Raw genomic sequence first — 18670 nt, 5'->3', positions numbered from 1 at the left:
TACTTTTACTTTGTTTTCATCAATGTGACAATCAAGTCTTGGAATCAACAAACTGCAGAGACCCAAGTGACACTATTGATTGAATGTATTCAATAGTTGGGCTAATAACTGAACAAAAAATCGTAAATTGCTAACTTCAGTAGAAATTGCTTCCTTTTCCCTGTTCTGGAATATAAACATCTAAAATTTTAAAACTTTAATAAGGATAATAAAAGATCACTGCGGATTTTTCGTCCTCTAATTAAGAGGTTACATAATAAACTATCAGTGCAACAAACGCACTAATTTGCTCATAGTCTGAAAAAAATTGGGATCTATTCTGTTCTGTTTCCTCCTTAGGCATAAAAATTTAACGCCCCAAGGCGCACGGGGTATTTTTTACAAAGTACCCGAGGTGAGGTCGTGTAATTATGAACCAGTTAATCCAGACGATTGGCCACGATCAGACGACCCAGACAAAAATTTGGCCAAACTCAAACATGTGCGAATCATTGCAAACCCATGCAAAAGATCGCGACTATGATTCAGAAGAGCGACGACTCGAATTTGTGCGACTATGATTTGACAAAGACCTGACCATTGAGAGAAAAATTGTAATGAGCTACCAAATGAAAATTTGGATCTAGTGCCCCCGGTACGTTATGCACCCCCTAGCTACAGAGCACGTGCCATTACATGGTAAATCACCATGTAAAAATTTAACACGTGCTTCTGGGGGTGCAAATAATATGCACCCCCTAAGCTGGGGGTGGGAGGGCACAAACGGATAAGATCCGAAATTTGGATCTATTCTGTTTCGCCCCCCTCCCCGTGTTTTTATGACCCCCAGTTAGAAATTATATGTTGTTAAATAGCACTTTACTATGTGAGAAAATAGCAAGTTCGCCTGGAAGTCATAAAAGATTTATGTTCACTAAGCTGGGGGGGGGGGGGGCGAAACCTAATAGATCCCGAAATATTTTTAATTAGTTCACTTGAAAAATTGGATCTATTCTGTTTTACCCCCGCCAAGTGTTTTTACGCCCCCCGTTACAAATTATATGTTGTTATATAGCACGTTACTATGTAAAAAACACAGCACGTGCGCCTGGTGGGCGTAAAAGATACATCCCATTAAGCAGGGGGGGGGGGGGCAAAACTGAATAGATCCGAAAAATTGTTTTTGAATGTCACGAGTGTTGTAGGCATGAAAAATGTTAAAGCCTTCAAAATGGTTTAGCTCACAAAGTGGAAGACTCAGCCCAGTGTACCGATTTCCGCAAACCCTACCAAGAAACCCGAGAATCTTAACTTTACCGATATTCTTGCCAGGAAAACAGGCGAATATTGAACTTCATTATTATTATACTTATTATTTAAGGGGCAGTACAGATGATTGTCAAAAATCAAATAGTGACAAACCAGAAGCACTCCATATTGATCGCTTATGATCTGCACGTTTATGAAACAATTAAATGTTCTTTGAAAGCAATCAGTGGCTTTCATTGTGAAAATTTTTGTAATGAATTGTTAGTATCTCATACCATAGAAAGAGAAAATAGGGGTTCGGCAATTAAGTTACTCAAATAATCTTTATGCAAAAGAAAAATAGAGCGCTGTTTAATCAAATCGCAAGCAACAAAGTTGTACAAAATGAAAAGCCTAGAAATTGTTCCGGCGGACTTTGGAGCAAAGACGTCAAGCAAAATTTCTAATTTTTGCAATAAGTTGAGCTGTTTGTTTTTAGTTTGCAATCACGAACTTGCAAGATTTGCATTTGATTTTTGTTTTGCATTTAATTTTGTGTCACATTGCCTATCTCGCCAACAAAGTTAATTTGTTAATCTTTTTTTCCAATTATAGCTATTGTTATTATATTTACACTCAACTCTGTGGTAGATTAAAAAGCTTGTCTATAACACCGCTGTCTGTCCCCTCCAATGCACGATGATTTTGTACACCAATTTGTATAGTTTTCATTGCAGAAACTAATTCGTTCTTTCTTTCTATCGAAAAATTCGCGAACACACTTCATCCATCATCAACCTCGATTATTTTTTGAAAATTTGGTTCCTTGAACTTTTTAAAACCAATTAGTCCTAAACGTATTAAAGAAGTTAAATTTTTGTAGTACTCTGAAGTTCAGGAAACAATTCTTTTATGGAAACCTAATTAAGCTGTAAAGTCTGCCCGGATAATGAAGTTTCCAAATCGTTTTAGTTGAATGGTTATTTGATGTTTCTTAACACCCTTATTTCTCACTTATTACAGAACTTGTGCTGTGAAGGTGTTCCGGAAATTGAGTTTCCCCAACACCAGTTTTTTTTGTTTCATTACTTGCTACTTTCTACAACCCTCATGTCATAAAAGTATTACTAAAGTTCAATTATTGTACTTCTCCATAGATCAGGAAGTAATTCTTTATTTTGATTCAAGAAAATTAAGACAAATTTCTTCTTTTTGGAAATGCCATAAAGCAGTGAAAATTTTCAGGAAAATATGTTAACAAAATATAGATTGGTTAACTGTTTGATTAACCTTTATGTCGCAAACATATAACTGACGTTCAAAAAAGTATTTCTTTTATGGAAACGCCAATATGTTGTGATTGCTATCCAGATAATGAGGTTTCCACAACCTAACCTTGTTATCTGCTTGATTAATCGATACTTTCTACGACCCTCATCGACCAAACGTACTACTGAAGTTAAATGTTCGTAGTTTCTTGAGAATTGAGTAAAGTAAAATCTTTATTGGGAACCTCATTAGGCAGTGAGCCGGGTAATGAAGTTTCCGAAATTTAACCTTATTATCTACTCGTCTGCTTGATTACTTGATATTTTCTACAACACTCAAGTTAAAAATGTAAACATAAACCGACAAATGTCGCAAGAACTGCTCTTGAACGACAGGCGAGGCACTTTAATTCATGGTCTTTAGTATAGCTCAATTTCTCTTTATGGGTGCAAAAAACCTCGCCCCACCGGGAGTCGAACCACTGACCTCACGATCCATGGCCACCCTCACTAACTAGAAGAAAAGCGCAAAATTTTCAAACAAAAAATTTGCATAAAAAAGACACACACGTTTAAAATAATTGCCATTAACTGCGTTCAAGAGCAATTAATAATAAAGTTAAGTTTTGTAGTTTTCCAACAATGAAGACTTTTGGGAAGCCTCAGTGTGCTGAGAAGATTTTCCAGAAAATGAATTTTCCAAAATCAAGCTTTGTTATCTGCTTGAGTACTTCATTTTTCCTGCAACCCTTATTTCGCGAAGTCATAACTGAAAATCAATTGTAGTTTTCCAAAGAGTAGGAAGTATTTTTGAAACCCTATAATGCTGTTAAGCTTTTCCGAACAATGAGGTTTCGTTGTTATCTGATTGTCTTCTAATTACTTGACATTTTGTACAACCCTCATGTCCCAAACGCACAAATGAAGTTATATTTTTGTAGTTTTCCAAAAATTAGGAGATTTTTTGGAAACTCCATTATTCTGTGAAGGTTTTCCGGATAATTAGCTTTGCAAAATCTAATTTTGTTAACTGCTTAATCATTTGATATTTTCTACAACGTGTTAATGAAGTTTAATTTTTGTAGTTTTAAAAAAGTTAGGAAGTAATTCTTTTTTGAAACCTCATAAGGCTGTGAAGGATAATGAGATTTCCAAAATATAGCAGTATTCTCTTCAAACCCTAACAGAAATCTTCAACCATCTTCAACCTCGACTGCCTATCGCCCCCAGAAATCTGCTCTCAGTTGCAAAAACTCTTCCCCAAAGAGATTCAATGGATAAAAGAAATAGAAAGCAGACGTTCAATCAAGTTATGAAGCTAAAAGCAGAAAACTCATTTAAACATAGCCAGAAAATTGCCAAAAACAGCTGCCGTTGATCCCCTTGACGCACATTGGGATTGAATCAGAAGCAATTAGGAAATAGAAATTGACAATCGTAATTGATGTGCAAATTGTGCATATTGGGTTAGATCTTAAAGTTAACACTTAATTCAGCTTCTAAAAAGGGAAGCTATTAGGCTTAATGTCTGCTAGCAATCGCTCTGATGAATTTTGATAACCTAATGCACTATGACTTAATGATCAGGCTTTATATACTTATCTCGTTTCTTTTATTTTTGCTCTTTTGACTTTGACCGTATTCACTACAATGTAACTCAATGAGTGAAAAAATTTGAAATCCGTTCAGTTGAAACAGAAAGTGAGGTAAATCAGAAGTAAAAACGTAAAATTCTAGACCTAAAATGGAATATGAATGGATTGGGAAAACCATTTGGAAAATTATCAAAAAATCGAGAAAACAGTAAAAATCGAAGCAAAAAAGCCGCATGTGAACAAAAACCACTAGCGAGAAAGCGAATTTCTTTTCATACACCGTTTTCTCACAACTTCAAATTTAAAATGAAAAAAGTTCACGCCGCAAAATCACTCGCTTTTTTGCTTCACTTCATGTTTTTGAGTAACCAAAATCATCGCTTCAATTTGAGCTCAAGATTCATGAAAATAAGAGAATAGATCTTAAGGCAGCGCGACCAAAAAATTCACTTTTTTGTTAAAACATAGCACGAAAATTCCTGACCTAAAATTCAAAGAGTTTTCATTGACTTAACAAAAAACCAAAACAACTAGACCTGGAATGGACTATGAATGATTTGGGTGAACCAATTAGAAAATGTGATCAAATTGAAAAAAAACTAAAGATCAAAGTCAAAAAGCCGCAATTGAACAAAAAATTACTAGCAAGAAAGCGAATTTTCTTGCAACACCATTTTCTCACTCTAATTTAAAATTATAGCCGCAAAACCACCACCTTTACTCCGCTTCCTGTTTCGGCGAGACCAATATTACAACTCCAAATTGACTTCAAAGTTCATGAAAATGTGTGAAGAGATCTTAAATACAGCGCCCCAATAAAATTCAAATTTTTTGAATTGTTAAAACATAGCACGACAAGTCCTGACCTACAATTCAAAAAATTTTCAATGACATAACAAAAAAATCAAAAAAACTAGTCCTGGAACGGACTATGAATAATTTGGGTAAAACAATTAAAAAAATGCGATCAAATTGAAAAAACTAAAAATCAAAGTCCAAATGCCGCATGGGAACAGAAAACTACCAGCGAGAAAGCGAATTTTTCGTCAACACCGTTTTCTCACTCTATTTTGAAACTAGAGCCGCAAAAGCACCATCTTTTTCACTCCACTTCCCGTTTCGGTGAGACTAAAATTTTCACTCCAATTTTACTTCAAAAAACATAACCGACTAAACGTCGGAAGAATTGCTCTCGGACGACTGGTGGGAGCTCTAATCAATTGCAGCCTGCTTCAGTCAGGGGGAGGGAGGGAAGGGGAGCCTAAATGGGACTAAGAAGTTCAAAAGTGGGCTTCAAATAACCACTTTAGAGGTTAACATATACCAAGGGCGTAAAAGTCACTCGAAAAGTCAAAATTGTCAATCGAAAATTTTGCATAAAAAAGACACACACGTTTACAATAATTGCTATGAACTTCGTTCAAGAGCAATTAATCATGAAAATGTGTGAACAGCATATTTCTTAAGAGAGCGGCCCAATACAATTCAAATACTTTGAATTGTAAAAAAGGAGAGCGCCTAAATAATAGCCATTCTGAGGCTGACGGCGGCTATTAACCAAATAAGTTTTCTAAATGTTTATCCTGTTTTGTTTCACTTGATTAAGTTTTTCTTACTTAGTTGAAATGATTACCCTTTAATTTACTGTAGTTGTGAAAGAGTGATAACTAGTGTGAGAATTAGTGAGACTATGATCTGCATAGTTCAACAATTTCCAACCCTTTCCGACATTTTCCAAGTTAGGCGACCAGAATATGATTCGCATGAGTGCGAAATTGCACCTTCATTTTTCGGTAATAGCGGAACATGATTGGATATACTGTAGCTTTATGATCCGAACAACGCCTTTTACTCGACCTTCAGGTAACGTGTTCCGAAAAAGTGTGCTCATGATTCAAATTATCGCGATTTTGTCAGAATTATTGGTACTCTGATTCGATTAAGCGATACTATGGTTCGACATTGCGCTCCTATGATTCGAAATAGCGCGACAAAAAGTATGCCCGACGTGAAATTAGCGTCTGAGATGGTGCCCCCAGAAAATAATTGTCAAATCATAGCGTGCTATATTAAAACACATGATAAGTAATTGGGGTCATTAAAACACTGGGGGGGGGGGGGGGGGGCAAAATAGACTTAAAAACAGTTCAAGCGGGAAAAGAAACGGTTCGATTAGGTTGACAAATCCAAATATAATGACAAGAAGGCACTTAAAGATTCAAATAGAGATTAAGTAGCATCAACTATTGTAGATGTCAATCAACGCTCAAAAGTCACTGATCAACAAATTAAGAGTAAAGTATTTCAATCAAACGTAATCTTTGATGCTCCAAATTCAATGCTGTAGCGCCATCTGGTTCTTCATTCAATCTACAAATTCAAATTTTGACCTCCGGGCTTAATGGTCATAACATTTTTCGCCACCGTATTGCTTGTACTCCAGCCCCACCCCCCCATTGTGCAGATTTTAATTTTGGAAATTGTATCCTATAATTGTGGTTCGCAATTGCAATTATATACATGTCACAATTATGGCGTTAGCAATTTATGGCGGGAAATTGTAGTGACCCATCGCATGAAAATGAACCAATATATACATTTTTGCCATCAAGTACAGTCAAACAGAAAACAACAAGTACAAGTTATTGCTACTTTTATTAGTGCTATGTTACGTAATAACAGACGTCACTCAATCATCACAAACCTTAAATTGGTCAAGATGAAAATCAAGTGTTTTTAATATCGGCTGGAGAAATCAACACAATTGACTCCTCGCTAGAGGAACTCGTTGGTTTTTCCGAAGCAATGCGGAAACTTCGTGAGTCAACGACAGAGGCAGAAGCACATTCCGATACCATTTCAGTTATTTCCGACTCGGAGACATTAGTTGTAGTGTGACTGCCGCTGTTACTGCTAGTGTTACTCCTTTTCGAGCCCGAACTCACCCGACGAGCCGACACAATAGCTGGGTTCCCAATTCCACTTTCGAGAGACATAACCGACTCTTCGCTCTTGGACGAGGAGTTCTCTTCACGGTCGGATCTGGGCGATGCTGCTATGATCTGTTCACAAGACAATCCCAGAGGTTCAATTGCATACCTCAGTTGTTTTGGCTGCTCCACGGCATTTCCCAGCAGCACTATTGGAATAACTGACTTTTGATGAGAATCGGTTATGACCAGAAAGAAACATGAGTAGAAGCCTGGATCTGTTGGCTTGAATGTGATCGGCACCTTCAGTATCCTTCGGGCTCCAATAGGGTACCTAAACACCCAGTTTAATTAGATATGCAAGGAAGAGAATTTATATAAGCGAGAGAACAGCAATCAGATTCAAATCATTCATGTCACAAAAAGTACAGTTTTAGATCAGCTGTTCCATACTAAATGCAATTTCTACAATAATTATCAGACATTTCATATGAATTGTTCAGATCTAATTTCCGCTATCTAGATAGAAATTTTCCTTTGATGAATTTATTAAATCAGAAACTAAAAAAAAACAACTGAAGTTAAGAAGCAGTCAGAACAATGAATCTGAATGTTGAATTGTAACGCGATAACTAACACCAACCCTTCGTGATTGACAACAAATGGCTGTTCGGGGTTGAGAAATTTGACATGGTGCTGCTTCTTGCTATCTGCATTCTTAATTAGAACGTGTTTCTTGTTACACGAACCCACCAGTGTCGGTTCATAGGTGAGTCTCTCAGTTGCATCGTCAATAGTCACCACAAATTTATCCCTCATCTCTTTGCTCATGTCCGAGATCAGATCTATCCTCTCAAGGCGCTTCTTGGGCGATGCCTCCTTCAAAGCTTTTCCACGAGATAATCCGAAGCCCCTACAAATATGTAGACTTCAGTTGCATCTTTTGCTTCGTTAAACACAGTCAACTTTTCTTCAAATAAGCTCAAATTTATATTCCTGAGGATAAACACCTTCAATTTTTCAAACATGCAGAAGCTGGAAACTTTTTCACATCGTAAAACAAAACTCTAAGCTACCGAAAAATTTTGTTTTAAATTAAAAACTGCTGCGCGAAAGAACAACGACTAATATTTGTTTCGACCCCCACTTTTAGTGGGGAGGTAGGAACTATGTACTCAAATGGGTTATTTTTTGTTCAGTCAATATTGGCCGATCGATATATTCATCGTAGAGAGTTGTGAGTGGCATCATTAAAAAGCCAGTCTAGCGTAGAATATGGAATTAAAAAGATTTTTATGAATTTCTTTTTCTAACGCGCGTTATCGTGGTTTAAAATTTTGTGAATATTACACCGATTGGTGAACATTAGACCAATTTTTGTCCACCTTTTCAGGAATTTTTGCCCAAAATTTCGTCAATTTTACCAAAATATGTACAACTGTTAACAATAATACTGTTGATTTTTTTGAGATCCAAAAAAATTTTGTTGACTGTTTTCATTAAAATTTTTGGCTAAAAATGTCAAAATTCAGCATTTCTCAACAAAAACTGCCCGAAGTAAGCTATTTTAGTCCACTTTGATTAAATTTTCCTGAAGTACACACCCAAAAACAGCTAACAAATCCTTGTTATTTCGAAAAAGAGACAGCTCTGATTCCATTTCTTTTGAGAGTAGTCTGGAATTAAAATTTTGCCGGTTTTTGCTGCCTTTACTCTAGGGTAATAAAAAATGCAGCAATCATTTTTGATCTTTTAACTAACAAATTATCAAGATCTATTACATTCGAAACAATTGAGTGTTCCTAGTAGACAAACAGCAATAGCAAGGCTGATTTTGGTCAAATCTTGGACTGTTACAATCGAGAAAAAAATTCGGATTGTAATCAGTCGGTCTTTTTAAAATCATTTTTTAAATTTTAATTAAAGAAGAGAACAACTCAAAATAAAGCTCACTGTTGATAGGTTTAGTTGGTTTCCTAAGCATTTCCAAACTAATTTATCTTGTTTCTTTAGTGGACAAGGTAAAGTTTTTTTGACTTCTAAAAACGTTTGTTTTTGAATAAAAATGGCTTATTGAAAATTGCTTCATTTTTTGAATTTGGTCAATTTGTTGCTTACTATCAGCAAAGAAAGAATCTTTCTTCTTAATCTTCTTTCCACTGAATTTAAATTTAAGCTATTTTGTATTCTATTTCGTTTTTTTTCTCGATTTGTCACATTATCACATTATTAACAGTTCGCATATTAACTTATTGGGGTTGGAAAACGCACAATTGAACAGAGAAAAGACTTTAAAGGCATGGAGTATGGTTTTAGCGGCTCCGACACCACTTTCTCGAAGAATTTAATTGAATTTTTACATTTGTCTTTGGCTGTCGTTTTTAATTTGTCACTTTAGTTGTATGAAATTTGCTGGATAATTACAGGTTTCAATGGTTTTCTATGAAAGGAAAAATTAGCCAATATTCTAATTTGAGTGGATAGCTGATGGCTTCATGACTTAGAAAACAATTGTTTTCGAAAGAAAAACATTTTTAACTTCGCATTTTAAGTCTTTTTGTATATGTTACCGAGTTCCCTTAATTACAGGTTCGATGTGACATTAGTGTTTTCAGGTGATGGTGCAAGTGTACAAAATCTAACTTTTGAAAGAATTCGTAATTACTGGTTACAACACGGGTTTTTCGCAAAAAAGAGGAAAGTAGTTTTTTATTTTGTCTATAATTGATGTTCGTTTTGTAGACGTAAGACAAATACGAAATAATTACAGATCTCAAGCTTCTCTTTTGGGCGAATAGACGCACCTATTTAATCAATTCAATTTTTAGCTACTGGCTTTCATGACTTCAAAAATAATTTTCGAAAGTTTTTATCATTTTCGCCCCTTTGTTCTCTGCTTTTGTCTACTGGTTACCTCTTATCAACTGCACTATTGGAGTTCAAGAAAAGCTCAATTGAATGTTTTTGAGGGGCAAAATATAGGTTTACAGCTTCGGAAGCGTTTTCTCGCAATTTTTATTTGAATTTTTTTGTCTCTATTTAGTGTTCTTTTTGTAACCGCATACAAAACTAAATAATGCCCGTCTAAATGCCCTCCTCTAGAATTTTGTGGAACCATAAACATGCTGGCTGTTTTCAATTGCGATCTAATGGCTTTCATGACTTTGAGATAATTGTTTTCGAAAATTACAAAAGTATAACTGAATTTTGCCTTTTTACCCCTTTTTTGTCTACTTGTTACCTATTCTCACTAATGAGAGGTCACATACCACATCCACATTATTGGCGTTTGAAGACTTATTGGAACATATTCTTAGGGGCAAAATTTGACTTTACGTCTTGGGAAGCGTTTTCTCGCAAATTTTAATTGAATTTTTGTTTGTTGTCTCGATTAGTTCTTTTTGTAACCTAATAAAAAAATGAATAACTACAAGTCCTGGTGCCCTTCTATAAAAACTTATGAAATCATAAACATAGTGGATGTTTTCAATTGCTATCTAATGGTTTTCATTACTCTGAAATTAATTTTCTTTTTAAAATTAAGCCAATTTTTTTTTACCTCTTTATTGTTCGTTTTTGTCTTATTGTTACCAAGCCTTATTATGGAGTGGTCCCATATCTTTTCTAGTGAAGTACAGGTTAATTTGTTTATTTTCTGGTTTATCTTACGCTATTTTGACCTTGTTAATAATTTTTTTTTTCAAAAAAGCCAACATAAATTTTGGATGTAATTAATGTTTTTTGTTTTTGTTTGATTTTGTTGTTCGTCTTGACTTGCCTTCCCAATAATGGCTGATCTCATCAATCTAATGCAACCTTTTGTGCTTCACTGAGTCATTTGCTCTGGAGGCGATCTTTTTGTACGTACATTGTTTTTGAAAATTACTTGAAAAAAAAACTGAAATACTATCGGTTGTTCATTTGGTAGACATTTATGCCAAAAATTTGGATGCGCGGGGTCGGAACTTTATGTGCGAACGCACATTACCGAGCCTCCTTGTTAACTTTTATTATCAATTTGCATCCGGACAATCAATGTACTCATATGTTATGCTTTGAAATGTACCTACCTGAGGAACAGCCTATGGGCTCTGGCAACGGCGTCGCCCTTCAGTCGTGAATCGACTGCCAACTCAAAATGCTGGATGAACTTTCCCATCTCAATTGGCCAGAACTCGCATCTTACAACTGCCGTCTCACCTACCTCCAGAAAGCCGGAGGTTTTCTCAAGACGGAACACTGGAAACCTGTAACAATTATTAAACATAGCCGCGATAGACGCTTGTGGCCTACCATAAATTGAAACAACTAATGAAATAAGACTGACAGATCGACTACCAGCTTTTTAATAGACCACTAGACTTTTTGGTTTAGATTCGGACTGTCATTTTTATGAAACACATTTGTTCTACAAGGAAAAAGCCCTAATGGAGCCTTTTCAAAATTAATATTCGATATTAAAACTCGACTCTATTACTCAGGAATTAGGGCAAATAAGTTTTGCACTACTTAGATGCACACTATTGACATTTAATTAGTAAATGTTCCTAAAAATTTAAGTTCCATAAGTGAGTTCAGAAGTCATTTTTTGAGTGAGGTAAGTCACGCAATTGACCTAAAAGCAGAAATGACGTCACGAACACAAATTGTAACTGCAAAGCAGCAGAAGTCACTGAAGTAATCGAAGAAGTCGATTCCAAGAAGTCAGGGTCAGGCAAACAAACATACCGGCAGATTGCCGAAAAATAGCCGCCGTTGATTCCAATAAGCATGATTGGTATTGAAAGAATAGACATTAAAAAAGATTTTTGTACAAAAACATTTTTAATTCCGATTTATCTTGATGGCATTTCGTAGTTGAACATACTTCTGTTTCTTAGAGAGAGGCTACAGGGGCTACTATCAATACCAATAAGCATTAGAGAGAGGTAACTAATACTTATAGGAACGACGTTCAAATAGCGGACATCTAAAATTGGGCTTTATGGGTTTATCCCGTTTCTATTTCTGACTTCAATTTTGATACTGCCTCTGTTCATTTTGAATTGCTTTGCTGAGCAACTGATTTTCAAATCACTTTTAGCAGAATGAGAGAAGAGAGAGACTAGCCTAGAGAAGTCAAAAAGATTTCACGCTAAATGTTGAAAAAGCGGCAAAATGAGGTAAAGCGAAACATTTTTTTGTTCGACGAAGTAAAAAAAACATAACAGGACAAGTCCTGACGTACAATTCAAAGAAATTTCATCGACTAAACAGAAAAACTAGACCTAGAACGGACTATGAGTGAAATCAGAAAACCATTTTTTTAAAAATCAGAAAAAAATGAGAAAACAGAAAATCAATGTCAAAATGCCGCATGTGAACAAAAAAACCACTAGCGAGAAATGAAAATTTAATTCAAACAAAAAACTAGGCCTAGAATGAGCTGTGAATGGATTGGGAAAACCATTTAGAAAAAACTCCGATCCAAAAACTCGAAAAAACATTAAAAATCAGAGTGAAATTGCCGCATGTGAACAAAAAACCACTAATTACTTTAAAATTAGAGCGAGGAAAATTCACGCCGCAATACCACTCGCTTTTTCGCTCCATTTCCTGTTTCGGCGTGACCAAAATCACTACTCCAATTTGACTTCAAAAATCATGAAAATATGTGAACAGATCTTAAAAAAAAGACAGCGCCCCAATACAATTCAAATTCTTTGAATTGTAAAAAAAGGAGCGATATAATAGCCGGCTGAGAAGATGAGGGCGGCTATTAAAAATCTGTTAGACGATAAAAAAACTAGGAGCGCAATACTAGCCGCCTGGAATTGCTGATGCGGCTATTAATTAACTGGGCACAAGGATCGTTGCCAAGCTATCTGTCTCCCAACAATTATTACAAATGGAATGTAAGCAAAGCACTGTTTTTATATTTTACAATTGAAGAAAAGTCTATTAAATAAATTCCCACTGTTCTCAGAGCTGACGTCTAAATATCAAAAATTCAGCGTCACGGGCACTATTCAACAAAAATTTACATCAAAGTCATTAAACATAGCCGACAGATTGCCGGAATAGCTGCAAAAGAATAGACTTGTGTGCCGTATAATAGAGATAGAAACATACAGATCTAAATTGAAAAAAAAAATCGACGCCGCTCAGAACGCTAGGTAAAAAACATTTAGCGATAAATTTATAAAGCTTGTTAAAATTCATTCCACAGAAGACTTCTAGTAGAAACCTTTACTACACATATGAATTTCTTCGACCATAAACTAATTCAAATTAAACTTAAGTTTTAAAGTGCAAAAGTCATTTAATTGAGTGAGGTAAGTCACGTATGATCAAAATCTAATCACGCAAATGATCTAAAAACCATTGCTAGAGAGAGAATGAGAAATGACATAACGCGAGCAAACGCCGTTAGTGAGAAGAAGAAGAAGTAACTCAAATCGCAAACTCCCAATAAAAAACGGCTCTGAAAAAGACACAAACAAAATTCTCCTCTAGCTTAGAAAAAAATTTTCTTCACTTTTTCGCTGTTTCTCAAAAACAGACGAAAATCCCTCTCGCTTCTCTTCGCTCCTCCATTTTGGTTTGGCTATTATCAAAAGCATTTTGAGAAACAAAAAATCAAACAAGCTAAACAAAAATAATAGCTGGCAGATTGCCAGAAAATAGACGCAATAGCTTCGTAGATCTGCAGTCTGAAAAAAGAGTAGAGTGAAAAGACAGATCAAAAAAATTAGTCTTTTCATTGAAGGCTGAGATGTTATATTTTGATTAAAAATCTGTATTGCTGCCTCTATTAGGTGCTTTCAAATAACCGTCATTTAGAGTGACACACATTCACTTGACCTTATTTCTATGAATTAAAATAAATAAAAGTCAATTTCAAAATCAGGAAGCCATTTTTGAGAGTGAGGTAAGTCACGTGTGACCAAAAATTAATCACACGAATGATCAAAAAAACTCGCTCCACTAAGACCGAAAAATGACATCACGCATGCACTTTAGTTGCAATTGCATGAACGAATGAACAAAAAGCAGATTTGAAGTGACTGTGACGTCATAAGATCGTAACTAAAATCTTGAAATAAAAAACCAAGAGAAGGCCAATAATTGCCCCAGCTATCGCTGTGCGGCTATTAAAAAATCAATTTAAATACCATTCGGCAATTGAATCGAAATCTAACAGACATCGATCAGAAAACATACCTTCTGATTTGCCAAAAACTCCAATAAAAACTCTTTTCGGGTCAACTAAAATAACCAAAAAAATTATAACCCATTTCTAAAAAACATATCACTGTCAAAAATTGCAACTCGGAGAGTATTTTCCCGCAAACTTGTCTTAATTCATAGAGCGAGACGAAATCTGACATTTTTAAACTGATACAAGATGATTGCTTGAAAGCCTAAATATAGAAAATGGGGGATGATAAAGTACAATGTTGGACAAGAAAATTGAACGTTTTTTTTTTCAATTTTTCAACTAATTCAATATCACTTAGATAAATTTTTAAACGAGCTGACACCATGGTGTTTTATTAATACATGGCAAATGAAATGCAAAACAACAGAACGTGCATGAAAAAGTCCTGGAAAAAACTTTTAGGAAAAACAGTAGAGTTGAAGTTTCCAACTTTTATTGTTCCTCAAATCTACGACCCCTGAAAAACATTTTGTTTTAGGGATTTCGAAGAAAACTGAATTACCAAAATTGTCCGTGAGCTATAACTCTCATGAAAAAAGATTAAAATCAACAGACCGTCAGATAGTGCTCTGGTCGTGCTCTGCATTACCAGCACACGTTTTTTGAAATCAGTCTATTCCCTTTCTGGAAGCTCATTAGTGAGTTGCTCTCTAAAAATATAAGAGAGCAACTCACTTCACTTAAAACAAACTTCGTATTTACAAAATATTTACAAAAAATAAGAAATTGTTCAGACATAAACCATTTCTAAAAAATATTGAACACACCCGGCAAAATACAAAAAATTGGCCAACGTTAACCCCACTGACCGATGTTGGGATTGCAACAGTTAGAAAAAATAGAAGGCTCAAAAAGTGTTCTAAATTCTTCTGCAGTTTCGTTAGATTAGATAAATAAGGTAAATTCACCTTAAAAAGTGATGAAAAAACAATGCTGATAACAAGTAGCAGTATACTCTACGGAACTTTGATAACGTTACGCACTTAACGCAAGTCATTGAACACAGTCTTAGTGCGAGGTCTTTAATGTTTCATCACAGGCTTTATTGGATCTTTTTGACCTTCAAAATTTTTGCGCTAATTTAATAAACGGGTTTTAAAATTCATTCAATTGAAAAAGTGAGTGATGAAAATTCAGAGATCAACGACATGAAAGCACTGACTCATCTAAAACAAAGACAGAAAGAAAAAAAGAAAGGAATTTAAAAACGTAGCAGGACAAGTCCTGAATCACGTTCCAAAGAATTGAATAGAAGATTTTAAAAGAATGACTAATCCACCAAACTAACTGACCACTGCTAGGCGCTCGTAAAAAGTCACAAGTTTCATTTAAAAAACATCCCCACAATCAAATTACTGATAATTTTTAGTTATAAAACAATAGTTCTTATCCAATAAGCAAGGGCGTAAAAAAGATAGATGGATTGCAAGGGGGAATCTTGCTTGCTAAATAAAAAAGAACAACCAAACAACGTCGTGCCAATTGCTCTTAAACGACTGAGAAGCATCAGGCTTCGCCAGTAGATAGATACGTTTGAGGACGCTGGCTTTAGCTTAAAAGAAGGGACGTGGAGTGAGCGCGGCGGGGGTGAGTTAGGGAGGGGGTCAAAAGAAGAATTTGTGTCTTCAAAACAGTTTCGGTGAATCGCAAAACTGGAGACTAGAGAACCGAAGAACTCTCAGAGCAACTAAAGCCTTGCAGGCGTTACCTGATTGTCCTGTTTCTGATGATGAAAAAGTCAAAAAAGTCAGAAAACACACGGGCGAAAATCAAGTGCAAATCGCATAAAAAGACCACGAAATTCGTTTGAGAGCATTTAAACAGGAAAATTAGCAGAAACTGTCAAAAAATTATTGGTTATTTTGTTTTTGAAAACCGATCTAATTTTGCTGAATAACATTTTGCAGAATACAGATCTAATTTTGCAGAAAACAAATCTAATTTTACCAAAAAAAATTTTGCAGAATAACTGAAAAACGACGACGAAAAAAGAAAGAGGCAAAACTATTTCAAAGAAGAAAATAAGCATAACTAATGAAAACTAGTTAATTTCGTGAACCCTATTTTCAAAATCAATTTAGTGTTGATAAAATTATGTAACAACCTATTTTTAAGTATTTTCATTAGCCCCTACAATTAAGAAGACAAAGGAAAAAAATGATAAAAAGAAAGGAAAACTTATTGAACAGTTGCTAAAATCGACAACACTATAATCTTCATAATCTTTTGTCGCCTAAAACTATCTAGTAGCGAATCAAAGAAACTATGAATTAGTTTCATTGGCCCCTAAATTTAATAAAACATGAAATAGGACAAGATATTCAAAAACAATGAAAAAACACAATTTATTAAAACGTCACCAAGTAAACATTTTTAAAATCATTGATATGATGCGAAGTTCTATCCAATAAGCCCACATCAAGCTACAGAAAAATTGAATTGGCCCCTATTAAAAAAACAGGAAGAATGAATATATCCTGAAAAACAAACATAACCGACTAACGTCGGGCGAATTGCTCTCAAACAAGGATTTCCTAAAAGTGCCTGTTAGATCATTTATGATAACACTTCAACTATAACTCAATGATAATGAGGATCAGAGATGGTGACATTACGCCACAAAGAGAGAGAGAGAGAGAGAGAGAGAGAGATAAAACGTGAACGAGAAAGAAAGGAACCCCAGCCGAAAGCGAGAGAAGGAGACAGGAACATCTTCCATGATTGGATTGGACACTGCAACTTACAAGTTTTCTAACCTTGTTAATAAAAAAACCATTGAAAAAAACTGAAAGAGGCAAAATTAAAAGTTTCAAACTCCGCAATAAAAACTCAAAAGCATTTTTTTCTCTCGAAAGTTCTGTCAAGTAACCCATCTCTAAGACTTGAAAAGTTTCGTTGGCCAGTAATGGTCGTTAAACTCAGAAAAGGACAAAAAATATTGAAAAAATTTGAAAAAGGCAAATTTTAACAAAATCTGGTTAAAATTCAAGATATTAATATCTTGAGAACCAATTCATTGTCTCAAGAGACTATCCAGTATCCCTGTTTGGATCCTGAAATAGTTTCACTGGTTCATAAAGATCCATACGCTTGGAACATAAAAATTTTCCAAAAAATTGAAAAGTTTAAATTTTATTACTTTAAAACTAAACGTTTTAAAGTTTTTAAATATTACTAAAGCTGAGTCATAAAAAAGTTGAACACAATCCCATTAACTCTACAAACTATGCAGCAGCTTATTGTGAAACCTTGGAGGAGCTCCCAGGGCCTCTCTTGCCGGAAAAATTCAAAAACATGACAAAAATTGCAAATATATTTAAAAATTCCTTAAATTCATGATATTAAAATCTTCTCTTGAGGCTGGAGATAAACAATTTCAAAAAATTTGAAACTGCTAAAATTTGTGTTATTAGGAAGTTGAAAACTATTTTATCGCTAAAAGAAAGAATTCAGTTACTTATTACCGAACCTTTAAGGAGTTTTTAGTGCCCCTGGGGCTGGAAACTCTTGAATGATGAATATATTTTAAATATTTTTAAAAAATACAAAAATGCAGGTTTTGTTAAAAAAAATGCTAAAATTCGTGATTTTAAAATCTTGAAAACGGATCTCTTAAATATAGAAACCATGCAGTTACCAATTATCGAACCCTGGAGCCGGGTCCTTGGCAGTTGAGGCTAGCGAAACCTAAAAAAATGACAAAATATCAAAAAATTGCAAGTTTTAAAAAAAAATTGCTAAAACTTGATATCAAAAATTTGAAAATTAATCCATGACCAACAAAAATTTTCCAAAAACCTATTATCAAACACTAAGGGAGGCTTTTTTGATCCTTGAGGCTCAAAAAATCTGAATACTGACTAAATGTTCAAAAATTGAAAAAAAAATGGCAAAAAGTAACAAAAATATGCTAAAATTCGTGATGTTAAAACATTACAAGACATTCCATTTAATCTATAAATTATTCAGAAACCTAATTTCAAACCCCAGAGGAGGTTTCTTGGCTGTTAATCCTGAAAAAAATCTAAAAACCGAAAAAAAATTCAAAAAACTTGAAAAAAGCAAGTTTTATAAAAAAAATTGCTTTTATTTGTGAAAATAAAAAGTTCAAAAACTAATTCATTACCATTAAAAATTTGTCAGTAACTCATTATCAAACCCCATAGATGTTTTCTGGCCCCTGGGTATGGAAAGACCTGACTAAGGAAAAAAATGTACAAAAATTTGAAACTGCACGTTTTGTCAAAAAAATGCTAAAATTCGTGATGGTAAAATATTGAAACCATTTCATTACCACTAAAAACTAGCCAGTAACCTATTTTTAAAACCTAAAGGAGGTTCCTCGGGAGGAGGGGGGGGGTGCAACCGAGGCTGATTGAGGGGGAGGGCAACACTGGGGTGGGGGCAAAAGCGCCGCGTTGGGGGGTGGGGGCAATAGGGGCGGGGGTC

General features: G+C 34.9%; 1 protein-coding gene across 3 annotated transcripts in view; it reads right to left on the bottom strand.

The window, feature by feature from the left end:
• Window positions 1-6629: 6629 nt before the first annotated feature.
• Window positions 6630-18670, bottom strand: part of LOC142344786 (uncharacterized) — a 188127-nt gene continuing 176086 nt past the window's right edge. For 2 of the 3 annotated variants that reach the window (XM_075396725.1, XM_075396727.1), the window contains 3 exons: window positions 11091-11267; window positions 7658-7933; window positions 6630-7354 (listed from right to left, as the gene is read on the bottom strand). In XM_075396725.1, coding sequence (XP_075252840.1) covers window positions 6817-7354; window positions 7658-7933; window positions 11091-11267 — 991 coding nt within the window. In that variant the 3' untranslated portion in view covers window positions 6630-6816. The remainder of the gene's footprint in view (window positions 7355-7657; window positions 7934-11090; window positions 11268-18670) is intronic. The other variant, XM_075396726.1, reaches the window with a different exon arrangement.

The sequence above is a fragment of the Convolutriloba macropyga genome, chromosome 8 (assembly GCF_964194025.1).
Source record: "Convolutriloba macropyga chromosome 8, txConMacr16.3, whole genome shotgun sequence".
Lineage (NCBI taxonomy): Eukaryota > Metazoa > Xenacoelomorpha > Acoela > Convolutidae > Convolutriloba > Convolutriloba macropyga.
The sequence above is the reverse complement of the archived record's forward strand: the minus strand, read 5'-3'. Positions and strand labels throughout refer to the sequence as shown.